This window comes from Bos mutus, chromosome 22 (genome assembly GCF_027580195.1).
Source record: "Bos mutus isolate GX-2022 chromosome 22, NWIPB_WYAK_1.1, whole genome shotgun sequence".
Lineage (NCBI taxonomy): Eukaryota > Metazoa > Chordata > Mammalia > Artiodactyla > Bovidae > Bos > Bos mutus.
In genome coordinates, this window is record NC_091638.1 from 11,880,284 (window position 1) to 11,901,652 (window position 21,369).

At 38.3% G+C, this 21,369-nt stretch overlaps 1 protein-coding gene across 2 annotated transcripts in view; it reads left to right on the forward strand.

Moving 5' to 3' along the window:
* OXSR1 (oxidative stress responsive kinase 1) overlaps positions 1-21,369 on the forward strand; it is an 87,437-nt gene that overhangs the window by 23,407 nt on the left and 42,661 nt on the right. The window contains exons 3-4 of one of the 2 annotated variants that reach the window (XM_005901135.2): positions 219-327; positions 8,446-8,587. In XM_005901135.2, the coding sequence (XP_005901197.2) occupies positions 219-327; positions 8,446-8,587 (251 nt within the window). Of the gene's footprint in view, positions 1-218; positions 328-2,878; positions 3,022-8,445; positions 8,588-21,369 lie in introns of those variants that run through there. The other variant, XM_070360566.1, reaches the window with a different exon arrangement.

The window sequence follows — 21,369 nt, forward strand, 5'->3', positions numbered from 1 at the left end:
AGAGATCACTGTTTAATGAGTGAAAGGAGTAGGAATCAGAATGGACTGAGGGAAACCAAGTGGTTTTTTGGTTTAACCATTCTTGAAGAGATCAGAACCATGAAAATCCTAAAAAGGTTGTGACATAGTCTTTGGAATTCCCAAATCTGGATTCAGTAAATTCTAATGTTGTTTTAGGCTTGCATATAACGAATCACCATGTTTTCTCTTCTTTGTAGAAAGAAATCCAAGCCATGAGTCAGTGCCATCACCCTAATATTGTGTCTTACTACACATCTTTTGTGGTAAAAGATGAGCTGTGGCTCGTCATGAAGCTGTTAAGTGGAGGTGAGTAGAGTACAATGAAATGCCAACTTTCATGGTTTGGAAAGTAAATACAGATGTTTTCTTTGGTTTGGTTTTCATGGACATGCATTTGAGGAGATACTGAGATTACAGTATCTAACAATACTAGTGTACAAGGTGAGACAAGTCACATGTTGCATTTGGTTGTCATGCTTCTTCAATTTCTCTCAATCTAGGATGGTTCCCTCCTACTTCCTCTCTTCCATTTCACAAACTTATGAAAGGTCTGGTTTGAAGGGTCTATCTTGTAGGATGTTCCACATTCTAGATTTATCTGGTTATTTCTTCCTGGTGATGTTTAACTTGATTTATATTCCTCTGTTTCCTACAAGGACTTCCCTGGTGGCTCAGATGGTAAAGTGTCTGCCTACAAGGCAGGAGACCCGGCTTCAATCCCTGGGTTGGGAAGATCTCCTGGAGAAGAAAATGGCAACCCACTCCAGTATACAGATTAAAAATTAGACCCAAAGGGTTATTTAGACAGAGTATTTTGTAGGTGGTGCTGTGTACTTCACATTGCATCACGTCAAGAAGTAGTATTTGCTATCTGGTTGTATCTTTAATAGTGATGTTGATTTTGATTGCTGAAAATTATGACAGCCAGGCCTCTCCATGGAAAAGTTGGCTTTATTTCCCTTTGCAGCTAGCAGGTAGTCTTTGGGATGATACTTTGGCACTGTGAGTATCCAGTTCCCCAAGTCTTTGATCTAATGTTTTTAATATCCATTAACAATCCTTGTTTGAATCAATTATTTTGTCAGAGGTTGCAGAATGGTAATTTTTTCTTTTTTTTTTTATTAACATTTATAAAGTGGCATTCTTCGCTGTAAAGGAACTTTCCTTTATTAACTGGGACTTTTTGATTACTCTATACTGTAATTCCTACTGAAAGAAGGTGAAGTCGCTCAGTTGTGTCGTGTCTGACTCTTTGTGGCCCCATGGACTGTAGTCTACCAGGGTCCTCTGTTCCTGGGATTTTTCCAGGCAAGAATACTGGAGTGGGTTGCCATTTCCTTCTCCAGGGGATCTTCCCAACCCAGGGATTGAACCTGGGTCTTCTGCATTGTGGGCAGACGCTTTGCTGCTGCTGCTGCTGCTAAGTCGCTTCAGTCGTGTCCGACTCTGTGGGACCCCATAGACAGCAGCCCACCAACTCCGCCGTCCCTGGGATTCTCCAGGCAAGAACACTGGAGTGGGTTGTCATTTCCTTCTCCAATGCATGAAAGTGAAAAGTGAAAGTGAAGTCGCTCAGTCGGCAGACACTTTAGACAGGATAAATGTGTTTTTTTAAGGACCAATTTTCACAGTAAAGAATTAGTTTAATAATCACTGCCAGTGACTTTTTTTTCTTTTTTCCCACTGAGTGATGCTTTCTTTTGTGAAGTATTACTATATAAACTCAAGGATTTTTTTCATATATTCAGTGCCTTTCAATCAGTTACACTCTTTTTTTTTTTTTTCGATGCTCAGGTTATCCAAAATTTTGTTAGTGGAAGTCTCTTCAAACATACTGTGGTGTCCTTTTGACATGATCCATCGATCTTTGATAACCTTGATTTTTGGTTCAGTATAAATGGTTCACATTTATGTTGCCTTTTGCAGAATCAGCCAATATTCTAAGAAGCCCTGAACCTTTTTATGGGGAATGTATTCAGAAAGCATAACTTGGATATCTGAGTACTGCTACTATTTTGTCCTTGATTCTGTTTGGAAGAGCTTGGAAATATAGCATATTAAAACAAATCATAATTTGACATTAGTAATTCCAATTCAGATTTAACATTGCAGACCTTTAAAACTTTAAAAATTATACTCGAATCTCTTTTCTGTTACACAGAAAATTTTGGTCCCCTATATTAACATAATTACTGTATCCTGCACTATTGTGTATACAATTATTTCTGCTTTAGTCCTTAGAATAAAATGTAAGTATTGCTAATTGCAAACAGTGGACCCTTAGTATGTATAGATTGAAGATTTTGTTATGGTTGTCCAGAAGTCCATGCCATATAATAAATTAGACATTTTGCTACAACATGGATTTGAATGATGTGGCAAGATAGGACAAGTGAGTGATGGAGCTGCCCAACTTTCCCATCACTTTGCTGCTTGTTTGCATATATATTTAACATGGGAGCATTATTTTCCATTTTCGATTGTAGTGTAGGATTACAGGAAAGAGAATCCATGTTTGTTATTTTAATACCATTACTCATCGAACACCTTACTTCCCCAGGGAAGCTTTAAAGAAAAGTCTGTAGGCTTTAGAATTAAATTCTAGATTTTCTGCTTAGCGGTTATGTCCCTAGGCAAACTCTTTGAACTCTTTAAACCTATTTACTTATCTGTTAAATGGGGATGCCTTTCCTGCATTTCAGGGTACTGGGGAGGAGTAAGTGAGATGACTTTGTAAAGCATCCACCACTGTGCTGACATGTAGTAGGTGCACAAGAAATTTTAGTCATTAATAATAATGATCCCTTGTTATTTGATGCTTTTCAGTGTAGCCAGAATCACCTTTTTGTTTCAATCCCATTAGTGACACACTGGAGAAACTGGATTGCTTTGTTAAAGGCCCTGTTCATATGATGGTTGGAAGCCTTGCTAACACCAACCACCTTTCAAGATGGTGGTCAAGCATGGTTCTTTCAGTATGGACAGATATGGGAATATTAGGTAATACTGTTCGTTATTGATCACCTATAGCATAATTTTCTTTATATGTAATTTGCAAAATGTGTAATACAGAGTTTTCAATGTCTTGCTAAAAAGTCCTCTGATGAAATAGGAATAAATTGTCTGCTTGATTCTCTCATCCATAGCTGTATGCCAGTCCATCCTTTCTGCTACTTATAAGCAGAATGCCTTAAACAAAAAATTTTTTTTTTTTTTTTTTTTTAAAGAATTCCCATTCCTCTCTCAGTGAGTATATGTCCTGATCACAAGGCAGGATATGGTATATGTAGCTGAGTGGGATGTTTTTGAAATGTACCTTTCTGTTCTTCCAGGTCTTAAGTTTCCTGGGATGGTGCCCAGTTTTTCCAGCATAGCACTCAGCAGATTTCCTGGGCAATAATTTTCAAATATGTTGCAAGCATTAATTCTTTTAAAAATTACTTTTAATTTTATGAGTCAACATAATCTTATATCTAAATGTTTACTTTTAAAATATTAAAAATTTTGCATCTTTTTAGGAAAGTGTAGTCTTCTGTAGTTTTATTTTTATTTTTTAATAATACTATAATACTTTAATACATATAATACTTTAATAATACTATATCACATATTTTCTGTTTTTAAAATTTTTTACTACCTATTCTTTCTTTTTTTTTTTTTTTTTTAATTTTATTTTATTTTTAAACTTTACATAATTGTATTAGTTTTGCCAAATATCAAAATGAATCTGCCACCGGTATACATGTGTTCCCCATCCTGAAACCTCCTCTTTTGTAGTTTTAAAGTGAACACATTTAAACTGAAGAGATACATTAAGCAATATGTAGAAAACAAAAAATAGAACTAAGCACAGCAAAAAAACTTTTTTTGAATAGGAGGGAACTGTCAAGATAGCTCAGTTAAAATGCCTTTCATCAAATACTTATTGATTACCAATACATTGGTGAATCAATCAGTCAGTTCCTTGCTCTTATGGGTCTAACTAACAAGAAGAAGTTGCAGTTTAATAATTATAAGTGTGTCAAGTGCCATGAGGAGGTATCAGGTATCGTGGGAACGAGTATCAGGAGAACCTAACTACTGAGGGAGAATGGCTGTGATGGGACGGAGACCGCCTTCAGGAGCTGATGTTCTTCAGGAGCCTCGAAGAGTAGGTAACAACTAGCCAGGTGACATGGATGTGAGGTGATGTCAAGGGAAAATGGGAGAAAGACCCAGAGAGAGGGAGCACTGTACTGGGGGTGAGTGCAGGCAAGATGGAGGAGAGTGGTGTGTCTTGGGATCTGATAAGGAAATCACAGCTAGAGCAGAGAGAGTGAGAGATGGGGACCACTGAGAAGCAGGGGGTCCATCTGAATAATTTATAAATATAAATAGCCAGAGTTAACACAAATATGTATAGGCCACATTCTTTCATATAACTTTTCCTTTCATACTAATTTTTCCTTTAAAACGCATATTTTTGATTTAGCAGCATTGTACTGATGTAGAATTTAATAATCTAATTAAATTGTAAAATGAACTGCAACTGGCACTCTTAAGCCCATGGACCAGAAGGACATCATGCTTAAAATAAGTTGAAATGTGCCTATTACAATTACTTTATAATGCTTTCTTATAACTATGATATTCTTATCTTTTGTTAATTAAATAATTGGAACTTATGTTGAATGTTGAAATTTATTAGTATAGAAGGTTAATCTTTAGAAATTAGAACCACTTTCTATCTAAATAGCTGTTGAGCTAAATAGCTATTTCTACCATTTATTTCTACCATTTATTAGCTATTTCTACCATTATTACCATTTCTACCATTTATTAGCACCAAACTGCAATATAAGATTTTTAGAAATTAAAGTAATTAAGAAATCTTCTGAAAGGAAAAGATAAAGAAGAATCTGTAGGTTTTAAAGGGAGGAACTACAGAAATGCAGAAATCTAATTTAAATTCACTGTCTTAGTGAATTACTTTGTGATTTAAGGATGCTCTCATCTTTGTCATCTTCTGAGAGAGGAAAAAGTATGGGACTTCTTTGACCTTGAGCATGACCCAGGTAAAAAATGCGTGGTATTGTGAGTGACAAATTTTGGATGGTCAAGCAACAATGAGGGTATGTCTGCTGATTTGAAATGAAATACTCAGAGCAAGCAAATTTTGGCTCCTTTTAAAACTTATATGGCTTAGGAAGACATAAGCAGCACCCAGTGGCTAAAGATTGATTAAAACTTGGTAAAAATACTGGTAACTAAAATGGACTCAGAGTGTTTTTTCATAAAAATAAACTGAGGACATAAACATGTTGACTGAGTGATTAATTTGATTGAGCTATAATAGTCAGATTTAACAAATGTCTTGAACCAGCAACTGCTTCACCACTTTTTCAATATCATTTTAATGTTTAGTAATGATTTTCTTGGACAGTAAAAGTTTTTCACTGTTTTTTAAAATGTTCCATGCCATAGACTATGAAGGCAGACGTGAGATAGTTTGGGGAGTAGATGATCTACACTTTAATTTTTTGCTTTATTAAAAAATTTGTACCAAATCCCTCTTGTTTTCCATTATTTGATTTACTTGCATTCACTTTAAAAAATTCTTGGGTTTCAGTGGACAATATAGGTTGTTAAAGTGCAAGTTCTTGGGCCCTACCTCAGATCTCTTGAATGGCAATCTATAAGATCTGGGAATCAGCATTTTTAGCTAGTTTGCTAAGTAATTTCTTAATGTATTAAAGTTTGAAAACAAATTATCCCTATAGAACACTTTTTGCAGATTATACCCAAGGACATAGTATTTTATATGCTGATACAGGCTTCCTTCCTTGTTCCTTTTCTTTAAATCTTAATTTGAATCATCCAGTGATAGTTTTCTTTTGCTTAGCATATTTTACCTTCGTCTTTCTCTTAGTTTATATAAAGAATTGTATATAATTTCTATATTTCAAGAGGGGGGATTATAGGCATTGTGGAAGATGCTGGAAGATGCTGAGGAAATCATTTGGGAAAGAAGGGGGAACCTTCCAGGACCAATATTTGTCAGTTAAGGTTGTAGATCTTAGTGGCATGACCATCTCTTCACCTATAAAAATCATATTGTTGGGAGACTAAAACTGATAAGACAACTTATCCCAGGGAAGAAGGGGCTTTTTATATACCCTTGTTTGGGTATATCCATTCTGGGCATAATCTGGGGATGTGTGTTGCTTTAATTTCCCTATTAATCACTGGGTGATGTGAAATTAATAGAAATCTAAGATTTTCGAAAGGAGTTCCTGCTTCAGGCTCATTTAAAATGCATACCTGGTAGCTTTAATGTGCCCTAGGGTCTTTGTTGCCCCTTTTTTTGATCTCCCAGACTAGAATGTCCCTGAAAGTCAGCAGTCATGCTCTGTGGATCTGGACATACTCTGTGGCACCTAGTTCTAGATCTCATATAATATGACTTAACTATTGAATGAAAAAATTGTGATTTTAATTCCTAGTAGGAGTTTTCCCCTTTGCATTCCTTATTGTAGATATTCTTTACAGACATTTAACTCAGTTGGCATTTATATATATGTTTTCTTACTGAACAGTTCTTAATGTGGCCTGGATTTCTCAGAAGAATGAAATACCTGGCCAGTTGGTATAGTTACTTTGCTCTGGGGGTCAATGTGTGATTGGTTAAACTAAACAGAACAAAACTTGTTCCTTAGTTCCCCTCTTTGTGGATCATAGTCTTATGAATCCCAGAAATAAAGAGGGAGAAAATCTTTAAAAAGTTACCAAGAATCTGAAGTCTCCCATTATTTGTCTACAGAGAACAAACAGCCTTTCTCCTGCTAGAGGTGGGGTGTGGTAGTTGCCTTGCTTTCCAGGATGGGGAGGGTGGGATCTGGGAATCTTATTCTGCTTTATATGCGTTTTTAACCAGTTTTCCTGTGTTCAAACCTTTCCATCAGTAACCCTTCACATCCTTATGCGTGGTCTAAGGTGTTTGTGTTCTGAGCCTTTCTGGGACTCAAGGGAAGGGATCTACGTTTTCCTGACTGATACACCTCCTCTGCAGGCACTGAAGTTTCCAATTTTTCCCCCTGCATACTCAAAGTTACTTTTTCTGCTTTCTGTCTTTCAGAAAATTAATGATGTATCTCTTTTGTTATCTTCTTCTTTTCTTTTTTATTCTGGATTTATGCCCTTTTTGTCAGGCTTATCAAGTTGGTGGATTTCAAGTGGGAGCTGAAGTAAATGTGTTCAGTTCTCTCATGTTTTCAAGGATTCCATCTAGACCATTTCTTTCCCTCTATTGGAAATATATTTTTTTCTTTTTAAGTGTGTGCAATAAAAAACACCCACCAGGGCAAGTTTTCAACAGAAACATTTGCCAAGAAATGGACATTCAGTGTTTTCAGTGTACTTTATGTTATATTCCAGACTCCTTGGCACAATTTTTAATATTGGAGATTATTTTGTTTTGGTTCTTTGATCTTATGGGCTATTTTACCGCCAGAAATCCTACTGATCTCTAGCAAGCCTTTTTTTTTTATGGTAGATAACATTCTGTGATTCTAATTATTATGTGCTTAGTTGTTCAGTTATGTCTGACTCTTTGCAACCCTACGGACTATAGCCTGCCACACTCCTCTGTCCATGGGGATCTTCCAGGCAAGAATACTGGAGTGGGTTGCCATGCCTTCCCCCAGGGAATCTTCTCAACCCAGGGATCGAACCCAGGTCTCCCACATTGCCCGCAGATTCTTTACCAGCTGATCCACCAGGGAAGCCCTTAATTATTATATTGGTGTGTTTTCCCTCCTTCTGATTTTTAGTAGGAGTATTATTTCCCATCCTGGGAAGAATGAGATTGATAATACATCTAGGCTGTTATTTAAAGAGAACTGCTACTTTTATTCCTTGCATATTTTTCTTTGTCTTACCTGTTTTATTTCTATTACTTATTAACCTGAAATATAATTTTAACCTTTAAATTAGTTTGCATACACATGTGATATTTGACCTGAATTTCAGTTGTGTTTTATATCTTTATTTAAACAATGTTGCATACTCTAATCTGATGTTAGAAACCTAAATTGGTTTGTTACATCTTTTGCTAAAGTGTTATTGACCAATATGGTTTACCTAGGGATTCTTCAGAGGTGATTTTAAAAATCCTCTATTACCTTTTTCAAATACTCATTAGATGTCCAAAGAAGATGCTGGTGTAACACTTCTGTTTGGATATTAGCAGGTTGCTTTCAGTTTTAGAGTAGAATTAATATATTATTAATTTTAAACTTTTATATTTCCTTATATTGCTATTTTTTCCTTCCTTTCCTACACAGCTAAGTTTATGAGAAGATTTACATGTGTTTTGATTTTTAAATGGCTCTGAATTTATATTGAATGAGTTAAAAAATTACTGAAAACATTTTATTCTCTTTTCAGGTTCTGTTCTAGATATTATTAAGCACATTGTGGCAAAGGGGGAACATAAAAATGGGGTCCTGGATGAAGCTACCATCGCTACAATACTCAAAGAAGTGCTGGAGGGTTTGGAATACCTGCATAAAAATGGACAAATTCACAGGTATGTAAAAGGTAGCACTCCTCTCTTTTGGATAAGTGCAGCAGTAGTTATGCTGTTTCATTTCATTGAGGCTATTCCTTGTTCTTTGGCACAGTTACCCATAATCTCTCAGGGTTAGCAGGGCTCTTGGTATTATATTATTAGTTCCAATACACTGTGGTTACACAGCTGCTGCTAAGTCGCTTCAGTCGTGTCCGACTCTGTGCGACTCCATAGACGGCAGCCCACCAGTCTCCCCGACCCTGGGATTCTCCAGGCAAGAACACTGGAGTGGGTTGCCATTTCCTTCTCCAGTGCATGAAAGTGAAAAGTGAAAGTGAAGTCGCTCAGTCGTGTCCAACCCTCAGCAACCCCATGGACTACAGCCTTCTAGGCTCCTCCATCCATGGGATTTTCCAGGCAAGAGTACTGGAGTGGGGTGCCATTAAACATTTAAAAAATAACAAATGCTCTAGTCAAATTGGAAACTCAAAAATAAATTCCTAATTTCCTACCAGGAGTTAGTTGCCTTAATCAACTGATAATAGTTTGGAATATTCCTTTATAATTTGTTTTATATCTTGAGTATTTTCTGAAATTATTAAAAGCTTTTGTAAAATAGCTTTTAAAATTAAACTTTTTTTTTTTTTTAATAAAATAACATTTGAAGAGCCATATAGCATTTCATAGCTCAAGTATTTCTGGCTCTTTATATCTATTCAGCCCCTGTGTATGGATAACAAGAATTGATATCTGTACAAATGGTGGCAGATTCTGTTAGTACAAATTTATTTAGTCCCTGGATTTGGTTTTCCTTCATTTGAAGATATATTTATTTCCCCATCATTTATTAAGGATAGTTTCCCTGGATATAAGAGTTTGTAGTTTACATTTCTTTTCTTTCAGCACTTGAAAGATATGTTACTTAATTCTGGCCATCATGGTTGCAGATAAGAAATCTGTTATGTGAATTGGTACAAATATGTTGCTTTTCTCTGGCTATTTTCAAGATTGTTTCTTTGTGGGACTTCCTGGTGGTTCAGTGGTTTAGGACTGTCCTCTCAATGCAGAAGGCACAGATTCAATATCTAGTCTGGGAGCTAAGATCCCCTGATGCTGCACAGCATAGCAAAAAAAAAAAAAAAAAAGCAACTGTTTTCTTTATCTTTGGTTTTCAGAAGTTTAATTATGATGTGTCTTAGTGTGGATTTCTTTAGGTCTATCCAGTTTGGGGTTCCCAAATTTATTCAATCTAGGTTTTTGTCTCACCAATTTTGGGAAGTTTTCAGCCATTATGTCTTTGAATACCTTTGTAAGCTATTTTCCTTCCTTTTTTTCTGGGACTCTAATGGTGGAAATGTTAGGTCTTTTGTTGTTGAACCATAATCCTTCTGGCTCAGTTTTCAACCTATTTTTTTCTGTGTTCAAATTGAGTAAATGTTCTTGATTTGCTTTGAAGTTTGCTGATTCTATCCTCTGTCCTCTCCATTCTACTCTGGAACCCATTCCTGGAGCTTTTATTTCTGTTACTGTAGGTTTTCAGTTAAATAATTTTTATTTGGTTCTTTTTACATTTTTAATTTTTTTTGCTGAGATTTTCTGTTTTTCATTTGAGAATTTCAAATTGCATGTTAGAAGCATTTTTATGATGGCTGGTTTAAAATTCTTGTCAAATAGTTCCAACATCTAATTCTTCTTCATGTTGATATCAGTCTTTCTGTTCCTGTTTCTTTTTGGCCATGCCACATGGCATGCAGGGGCTTAGTTCCCCGCCAGAGATTGAACCTGTGCCCCCTGCATTCGGAGCACAGAGTCTTAACCATTGAACCATCGGAAAAGTCCCTTAGATGTCTTTTCTTATTAATTTTTTCTGGTTCTTGGTATGTTGAATAATTTCTTAAAATTGTATCATGGATATTTTGGATATTATGTTAGAAGACTTTTGATCCTATTGAGATAATTAATATATATTGAAGTAATATATTTTAACAGGCAAATTTCCCTGATTTTGAGGCCCTCGCAGTGGTGGTCTGGTTTGTTCTGTTTTTGTAGCACTGCTGAGGCTCTCTTCTCGATTCCTGCTGATGCTACCCATGGGAGTAGAGTGCACTTGCCCAGGTCTGGTGCTGCTAGGTGGAAGGTGGGAGATAGTGGTTGTGCCTGTGAGTCTGTGAACACTTCCTTGGGCTCATCTTGTAGCCTGCCACCTGATGCTAGTTGGGCTCCTGTTCATTCTCTGGTACTGCCTGTGGACTTGAAAGGCACATTTTCTAGGTCACCTTTTGCTACTGGGTGACTTGGGAGACACTGGGTCTGGGTCATCTATTGCCACTGTGTAGAGGAGCTAAAGGTACCAGACCTGGGTCAGTCTCAGCTGCTGGCTGGAAGAATGGGAGGTATTGGCTGGGCCTGTCAGTGATGCTGGTATAGGCAGCATGGACCTATCTACACTAGATGTAGATTGGACAGTGAGTGAAGTTTCCTGTCTGGTCTTCATTGGCACCTCTGGTTCTGGCTTGATTGGTCAGCCTGAGACTCTGTAGTCCAGCTGTGTAATCAGGGATGAGGTCCCTGCTAGGTTTGGTGCCTCTTTGGCCACAAAGAGCAGGCTTAGAGCTTTTTTTTTTTTTTTTTTTTGATCTGTACTTGTTGACAGTTCTGGTTGCAAGACTGTAATACCCATTCCAGGATATATGAGATTAAAAGAAAACTCAGGGAGGTGGTATAGTACTATGTGAAAGTGGACTTGAATTCATTGTAAATGTGTAGAGCAGACTCTAGGGAAACCACAAAAAAAGGAAAAAAAGAATATGCTAAGAGAGGAGAGAAAAATAGAATTACGTAAAATGCTCAATTAAAATCAAAGAAGGCAGAAAGAGTGGAAGAACACAAGATATATATATATACCTAATATATATAGAGATATATATCTTTAAAATCACCTACTTTTAAGGAACTACAAAAAGAACAGACTAAGCCCACAATTAGAAGGAAATTAAATAAAAACATCAAGAGTGAAAATATATGAAGTAACAGACTAAAAAGACAATTGAAAAGATCAATGAAATTAAGAACTGGTTTGTTAAAAAGACAAATAGATTGTTAGCTAGACTCACCAAGAGAAAGAGAGGACTCCAATTCAGAAGTCAAAGAGGAAACATTGCAGCTGACACCACAGAAATATGAGATTGTTAAGAGACCACTATGAACAGGTATATACCAACAAACTGTAGCACCTAGAAGAAATGGATAACTTCCTGGAAACATAGAATCTACCAAGACCAAATCATGAAGAAACAGAAAATCTAAACAGACCAGTTACTACTAAGGAGATCAAATCAATAATCAAAAACTTCCTGACAAAAGTCAAGGACCAATAATTTCATTGGTGAATTTTATCAAACATTTAAACAGGAACTTATATAATCCTTCTCACATTCCTCCAAAAACTAAAAGAGAAGGAAACATTACAAACTCATTTTATAAGGCTACCATTACCCTGATACCAAAGCCAAAGACTCTTATAAGTAAATAAGAAAATTACAAGGTAAACTTATATGCAAAGGTCCTCAACAAAAAACATTAGCAAGCCAAAATCAGCAGTACATTAAAAGGATCATGGACCATGATTAAGTGGGCTTCATTCTAAAGATGCAGGGATGGTCCAGCATATTCAAGTAAATGAGTATAGTACACTGCTTTAACAAAATGAATGATAAAATCTTGATCATCTCAGTGTTGTTGTTTTTTAGCTGCTAAGTCGTATCCAGTTCTTTTGCTACCCTATGAACTATAGCCTGCCACACTCCTGTGTCCATGGGATTTCCTAGGCAAGAACATTGGAGGGGTTGCCATGGCCTTCTCCAGGTGATCTTCCTGACTCAAGGATCAATCACCCTGTCTCTTGCATCTCCTGCATTGGCTGGCAGACTTTTTACCACTGCACCACCTGGGAAGCCCACCAAGGCTTACTGCTCTGCTCTTGTCCTTTTCATTTCTGAAGCTTGAAGATTTCCATTTTTTATTTCATGTTGAGTTATGTGGCAGTATCCTCCCCTGATTTATCCAGCATTTTTCTTTGTGTTTGGCGCAGAGGAATGGTGTGTCTTAGGGCCAAGGTCTGTGTAGTAAGTGATGAAAATCTGTTTACTGTGTTGTTGCAATAGAAATTCTCTTATACATTAAATCAGAGGCCCTAACATTGGCTTCATATTGGAATCACCTGGGAAAGTTTACTAAGTACTGATTACTAGATCCACTGCCAGAAATTCATTTAAGTGATTTGTGATGAGGCCTTGGCATTGAGACTTTTGAAAGTTTCCCAAGAGATCCTAGTACGCAGCCAAGGCTAAGAACCCTACTTACACTTCAGCTGAGCTGAGCTGAGACTTCAATAGGAGAAAGTTGGGAGAAAGTTGTTTTACTGGGAAGCAGACATGGATGTTTTCGGTAGATTTTGTTACTTCTCATATCTTTAGAGTCCAGTTGTTATTTCAGATAGATTTGTATCAGTCTGCTGGATTAGGTCAAATAATTTTACTCTGTCTCTACTGTGTTTTTTCCTTGACCCCTGAGGCTTTAGAGGTTTCTACTAGAGTGAACAGGTCTCTAAATTAGAGTTACACTTTTCTCTCTGTATCTATGTACCCAAATATTTTTCCTATTTAAAGGGGTTAGCTTTAACAGAAATAGTAGATATTTAGTCAGTTTAAGATGCATAAATGTAGTGTTATTTTTCAGCTTTGTTATGATTCGTTTCTTCTCTTGAACTGTGCCTATTATTGGGCTTCCCAGCTGGCACTAGTGGTGAAGAACCAGCCTGCCAGCGTGGCCTGCCAGTGCAGCAGATGTAAGAGACACGGGTTCAATCCCTGGGTTGGGAAGATCCACTGGAGGAGGAAATGGCAACACACTCCAGTATTCTTGCTTGGAGAATCTCATGGGCAAAGGAGCCTGGCGGGCTGCAGTCTACAGGGTCCCAAAGAGTCAGATATGACTGAAGTGACTTAGCACATAGCACATGACGTGCCATTTGTTGAGTCATGAAAATGTAACGGGGAGAAACTTGTTCTGTACTTTTAATTTTAAATTTAATTTTAAAAGGAATTTGCAACTTTGGTATAATAGTGACACATGAGAAATGGCATCAAGCTGTGAAAAACAGAACTTACTGTTCTTGCTATTTAAGAGTGGTTGGGGGATATAACTGGGGGCTGCTGGGTTGCTTGATATTCTTTGAGATGAAGTTTAAAAAAAAAAAAAAGGACTATTATATTGATTTCCAGATGTTTAGTTACAAATCTTTTCCTTCAAAGTTCAATTTGTCCTGTTGTGTGTGAGGACAGACTGGTGTTTAATTATCCAGTGAGCCATTTAGCTTCATGGTATTCCTCTGCTTTCACTCTTGGAAGCTGTTCTATAGATTGCAATTTTGGTCTGAAGAGGGAAACATGAATTTATTATCTTAATTGATCAGGAAAAGTAGTCATCCTAAGTATAGGTTCTGCTGGCAAGAGATTGCTGTTTCTTCACTTAAGACAAAAGCTTAGGGACTCTTCTGGTGGTCCAGTGATTAAGAATCTGTCTTGCAATGCAGGGATTTAGGTTCAATCCTTGGTCAGAGAACTAAGATCCCACAGGCCTCAGAGCAACTAAGCCCATGCACCACAACTGCTGAGTCCATATGTGTGCTCTGGAGCCTGCGCTCCACAACTAGAGAATGCATGTGTCACAAGGAAAGGTCCTGCCTGCCACAAGCGAGACTTGACACAGCAAAAGAAAGAAATGTTTTTTAAAAAGACAGAAGCTTAGAAAATAGTTTTTGAATGGGTAACACCAATATTTAACTCAGATGACCATTATATCTACTATGGTGGGCAAAAATCCCTCAGAAGAAATGGAGTAGCCATCATAGTCAACAAAAGAGTTCGAAATGCAGTACTTGGGTGCAATCTCAAAAGTGACATAATGGCCTCAGTTCCTTTCCAAGGCAAACCATTCAGTATCACAGTAATCCAACTCTATGCCCCAACCACTAATGCTGAAGAAGATAAAGGTGAATGGTTCTATGGTTCTATGGACCTACAAGACCTTCTAGAACTAACACCAAAAAAACTATCCTTTTCATCATAGGGAACTGGAATGCAAAAGTAGGACGTTAAGAAATAACTTCTGGAGTAACCTGGAGTAACAGGCAAGTTTGGCTTTGGAGTATAAAATAAAGCAGGGCAAAGGCTAATAGTTTTGCCAAGAGAACACACTGGACATAGCAAACACCCTCTTACAACAACACAAGAGATGACTCTACACATGGACATCACCAAATGGTCAATACCAAAATCGGATTGATTATATTCCTTGCAACTGAAGATGAAGAAGCTGTATGCAGTCAGCAAAAACAAGACTTGGAGCTACTGTGGCTCAGATCACGAGCTCCCTATTGCAAAATTCAGACTTAAATTTAAGAAAGTAGGGAAAACCACTAGGCCGTTCAGGTATGACCTAAATCAAATCCCTTACGATTATACAGTGGAGCTGATGAACAGATAGATCTGGTAGACAGAGTGCCTGAAGAACTGTGGACAGAGGTTCATAACACTGTACAGAAAGTGGTGACCAAAACCATTTGTAAGAAAAAGGCAAAACGGTTGTCTGAGCAGGCCTTACAAATAGCTGAGAAAAGAGAAGCAAAGAGCAAAGGAGAAAGGGAAAGTTATACCCAACTGAATGCAGAGTTCCAGAAATTAGCAAGGAGAGATAAGAAAGCCTTCTTAAATGAACAATGCAAAGAAATAGAGGAAAACGGTATAACAGGAAAGACTAGAGATCTCTTCAAGAAAATTAGAGAAACCGAAGGAACAATTTCATGCAAAGATGGGTACAGTAAAGGACAGGAATGGCAAGGAGCATTCATTCTAACAGAAGCAGAGGTGATTAAGAAGAGGTGGCAAGACTACACAGAACCATACAGAAAAGGCCTTAATGACCAGGATAACCAGGATGGTGTGATCACTCACCTAGAGCCAGACATTCTGGAATGTGAAGTCAAGTGGGCTTTAGGAAGCATTACTAAGAACAAAGCCTGTGGATGTGATGGAATTCCAGCTGATCCGTTTCAAATCCTAAAAGATGATGCTGTGAAAGTGCTGCACTCAGTATGTCAGCAAATTTGGTAAACTTAGCAGTGGCCACAGGACTGGAAAAGGTCAGTTTTCATTCCATTCCCAAAGAAAGGCAGTGTTAAAGAATGTTGTGCTCATTTCACATGCTAGCAAAGTAATGCTCAAAATCCTTCAAACTAGGCTTCAGCAGTACATGAACTGGAACTTACAGATGTACGATTTAGAAAAGGATTTTCTGGATTTAGAAAAGGCAGAGGAACCAGAGATCAAAGTGCCAGCATCCGTTGCATCACAGGAAAAGCAAGGGAATTCCAAAACATCCACTTCTGCTTCATTGACTGCACTAAAACCTTTCACTGTGTGGATCACAACAAACTATGGAAATTTCTTGAAGAGATGGGAATATCAGACCACCTTACCTGTCTCCTGAGAAGCCTGTATGAAAGGCAAGAAGAAACAGTTAGAACCAGACATTGAACAACAGACTGGTTCAGAATTGAGAAAGGAGTACATCAAGGCTCTATATTGTTGCCCTGCTTATTTAATGTATATGCAGAGTATGTCATGCAAAATTTGGGGCTGGATGAATCACAAGCTGGAATCAAGATTGCTGAGAGAAATATCAGTAACCTCAGAAATGCAAATGATACCACCCTAATGACAGAAAGTGAAGAGGAACTGAAGAGCATCTTGATGAAAGTGAAAGAGGAGAGTGAAAAAGCTGGCTTAAAACTCAACATTCAGAAAACTAAGATCATGGCATTCAGTCCCATCACTTCATGGGAAATAGAAGGGGAAAAAGTGGAAACAGTGACAGATTTTATTTTCTTGGGCTCCAAAATCTCTGTAAACAGTGACTGCAGCCACGAAATTAAAAGACACTTGCTCCTTGGAAGAAAAGCTTTGACAAACTAGACAATGTATTAAAAATAAAAAACAGAGACATTGCTGACAAAAGTCCGTATAGTCAAAGCTATGGTTTTTCCAGTAGTCATGTATGGATGTGAGAGGCACCATAGGAAAGGTTGAGCACCAAAGAATTTATGCTTTCGAATTGTAGTGCTGGAGAAGACTCTTAAGAGTCTCTCGGACTGCATGGAGATCAAACCTGTCAATCAGAAAGGAGATCAACCCTGAATATTCACTGCAAGGACGAATGCTGAAGCTTCAGTACTTTGACCACCTGATGGGAAGAGCCGACTCATTGGAAGAGACCCTGATGCTGGGGAAGATTGAAGGGAGTGACAGAGGGTGAGATGGTTGGATGGCATCACCGACTCAATGGACATGAGTTTAAGCAAACTCTGAAGATAGTGAAAGACAGGGAAGCCTGGCGTGCTGCAGTTCATGGGGTTGCAAAGAGTCAGACACAACTAGGTGACTGAACAACAGCAACAATGCCAATACATAGCTTAAAAGTTCAAATGGTACAAAATGGTCAAGGATAAAAAAAAAAGCAGTTAGCACAATGGTGCTAACTCATGGTAATGCTATGTACTCTAGATACAATGTGATGAAAATGACACTTCCCCGGTTTTCCTTCCCCAAACTCTTAACACCAATCTAATCATGAGGAAAACATCATACAAATTCCATTAGAAGGACATCCTATTAAAGCAGTGCATCAGTACTGATTGATTAAGGTGGCGAAAGAACCATACTAATGCACAGTGCTAATAATGGGGGAGACTAAGCAACAGCTGTATGGGGACTCCTCTGCACCATCTTCTCAACTTTTATGTAAATCTAAAACTGTTCTAAGCTTCTGCACATCAAAGGAAACTATTAGCAAGGTGAAAAGACAGCCTTCAGAATAGGAGAAAATAATAGCAAATGAAGCAACTGACAAACAACTAATCTCAAAAATATACAAGCAACTCCTACAGCTCAACTCCAGAAAAATAAATGACCCAATCAAAAAATGGGCCAAAGAACTAAATAGACATTTCTCCAAAGAAGACATACAGATGGCTAACAAACACATGAAAAGATGCTCAACATCACTCATTATCAGAGAAATGCAAATCAAAACCACTATGAGGTACCATTTCACACCAGTCAGAATGGCTGTGATCCAAAAGTCTACAAGTAATAAATGCTGGAGAGGGTGTGGAGAAAAGGGAACCCTCTTACACTGTTGGTGGGAATGCAAACTAGTACAGCCACTATGGAGAACAGTGTGGAGATTCCTTAAAAAACTGGAAATAGAACTGCCTTATGATCCAGCAATCCCACTGCTGGGCATACACACCAAGGAAACCAGAAGGGAAAGAGACACGTGTACCCCAGTGTTCATCGCAGCACTGTTTATAATAGCCAGGACATGGAAGCAACCTAGATGTCCATCAGCAGATGAATGGATAAGAAAGCTGTGGTACATATACACAATGGAGTATTACTCAGCCATTAAAAAGAATATATTTGAATCAGTTCTAATGAGGTGGATGAAACTGGAGCCTATTATACAGAGTGAAGTAAGCCAGAAGGAAAAACACCAATACAGTATACTAATGCATATATATGGAATTTAGAAAGATGGTAACAATAACCCGTGTAACGAGACAGCAAAAGAAACACTGATGTATAGAACAGTCTTATGGACTCTGTGGGAGAGGGAGAGGGTGGGAAGATTTGGGAGAATGGCATTGAAACATGTAAAATATCATGTATGAAACGAGATGCCAGTCCAGGTTCGATGCACGATACTGGATGCTTGGGGCTAGTGCACTGGGACGACCCAGAGGGATGGTATGGGGAGGGAGGAGGGAGGAGGGTTCAGGATGGGGAACACATGTATACCTGTGGCGGATTCATTTTGATATTTGGCAAAACTAATACAATTATGTAAAGTTTAAAAATAAAATAAAATAAATAAAATAAAAATAAAACTGTTCTAAAAAATAAAGCACTTTAAAAAAGAGTCTCCTTCCGCCACTGCACTTCTGGTATCCTGCTCTAAAAGGAACTACTTCTTGCCATTTTCTTGTGATTCCTTTGAGAGAGATTTATGCCAAAATAAACATTACCACGTATGTTTGTTAGTATTTGTAGTATTTCATTTATATAATATGTTGTAGTTTAACTGGTCTCCTATGTAGATGGATAGTTGTCGTATTTTGTTACGGCATACTGGTTTATAAGTCTGATATTTGGAACAGAGTTAAGAGGTGGCAGTTGGGAGCTGGGATAGCAGGAGGGAACAATTGATTTTATTTTGGTATGTAGTTGAATTGATTGATTTGCTGCTCCACATTTCTTCAGAGATAACCAAGTTTTATTTTAGTGTTTAGTTGGATGGATGGATGGTTTTAGTGGTTCATTTATCTCCATAAGTTGATTTAAAGCAGGTTGTCTTTTATTTAGTTATTTAAATCTATTTGATGAGTAGATGAGAGATGCCCTCTTTGTACTAACTATTAGGTTGGTGCAAATATAATTGTGGTTTCAGACCATGAATTTTAAATCATTATAACTAGGCTCCCACACATGCCTATCTTCCCTGGTGGCTCAGATGGTAAAAGTGTCTGCCTACAATGCTGGAGACCCAGGTTCAATCCCTGGGTCGGGAAGATTCCCTGGAGAAGGAAATGGCAACCCACTCCAGTACTCTTGCCTGGAAAATCCCATGGACAGAGGAGCCTGGTGGGTTGCAGTCCATGGGGTCGCAAAGAGTTGGGCACCACAGAGCAACTTCACAGCTTCACTCCCACATCTTTATTAATCAAAATAGGAACCATTACAATCAACACATTTTTGCCAACAAGAAATAAGTTTGTTTATTCTTATAACATAAAACTCTGTGCTTTGGGATTCCACGGGCTCCTGAAAAGTATTTTCTGCCTCCTGCTGGTTGTGGAAGCATTTTCCCTGCAAAAAATTATCAAGATGCTTGAAGAAGTAGTAGTTGGTTGGTGAGAGGTCAGGTGAATATGGCACATAAGGCAAAACTTCGTAGCCAAGTTCGTTCAACTTTTGAGGTGTTGGTTCTGCAGTATGCAGTTGGCCATTGTCATGGAGAAGGCAGTGGCACCCCACTCCAGTACTGTTGCCTGGAAAATCCCATGGACGGAGGAGCCTGGTAGGCTGCGGTCCGTGGGGTCGCTAAGAGTCAGCCATGACTGAGCGACTTCACTTTCACTTTTCACTTTCATGCATTGGAGAAGGAAATGGCAACCCACTCCAGTGTTCTTGCCTGGAGAATCCCAGGGACGGGAAGCCTGGTGGGCTGCCGTCTATGGAGTCGCACAGAGTCGGACACGACTGAATCGACTTAGCAGCAGCAGCATGGAGCAGAATTGGGCCTACTCTTTTGACCAATGCAGGCTGCAGGCATTGCATTTTTCAGTGCATCTCAGGTATAATCATTTCACCAGGATTCAGAAAGCTGTGGTGCATCAGACCAGCAGACAGCCACCATGACCTTTTTTTGTTACAGGTTTGGCTTTTGGGAGTACTTTGGAGCTTCTCCTCAGTCCAACCACTGAGCTGGTCATCTCTGGTTGTTCTGTAAAACCCACTTTTTGTTACGTCATAGTCTGATCAAGAAGTGGTTCATTGTTGGGTAGAGTAAGAGAAGACAACACTTCAAAACGATGATTTTTCTGATTTGCAGTCAGCTCAGAATCCCAGGGACGGGGGAGCCTGGTGGGCTGCCGTCTATGGGGTCACACAGAGTCGGACACGACTGAAGTGACTTAGCAGCAGCAGAAGGCACCTGCTTATTAAGCTTTTTCACCTTTTCAATTGCTTCAAATGATGAACATCTGTAGAATGGTTGACGTTGAGTTCTTCAGCAACTTCTCATGTAGTTGTAAGAGGATCAGCTTCTGTACTAACACTATATGTTGCAGCCTGCTGCAAAAAACAGAGGAGGAAGTGACTGAACTGTACGTTGTTTTTTCCCATTAAGTTTTAGATGTCATTCAGAAAAAGGAGTTGAAGGTTCATGGTTGGCTTAGTTGAATGGTCTTTGTCACCACAGGAAGGAAATACCCTCAGTTCTCTCCTGTTCATTGTGTAGGCTTTAGGTTTGTAGGACGAAGTGAGCCAGCCTTTACTGTAAGCCAGCCTCTGGGAGGAAGTCCTATAAATTCCTTGCATTTATAAGCAGAACAAAATACTGAGTAACATGATTTCTTTATGCTTCAGTATATATTCAGGAAAAGTGTTGTGTATTCTTGGTATGGTGATGCTGCTACATAACATTTGTGAAACTGTTGTTCATTATTTACCAAGGAATGGTTATCTAAGGATGGGGAAAAGAAGATGGGAAGGACAGGAAAGAGATGATGTGTTGTCCTTTCACTGGTTCCTTTTCCTGACGAATAAATACGGCCTTCTTCCATGACCTAGCCTCACTTTTCTTTCAGTCTAGCTTCAAGGTCTGGCTCTCTTGTGTTTGTTTAATTATATTTATTTTTAATTATGAAATAAATAGGTGAGTCCACTCCCATAGGACAGTCAAACATTGTTCCCCTTGACTCTGGTCCTACTCCTCTCCTTTAAAAAACCTAAATTCCTTGTGCTCCTTTTGGTGTGTGTGGAAAGATGTGTTCATGCCTGTGAGTGTGTAACTAATGGTGGCACACACAATACACGGTACTATTTGAAGTGTTCACTGGCAGTATGTATTAGGTAGTAGAGGGCATTTGAAGTCATAACATGTTGATTGACTTTAACACA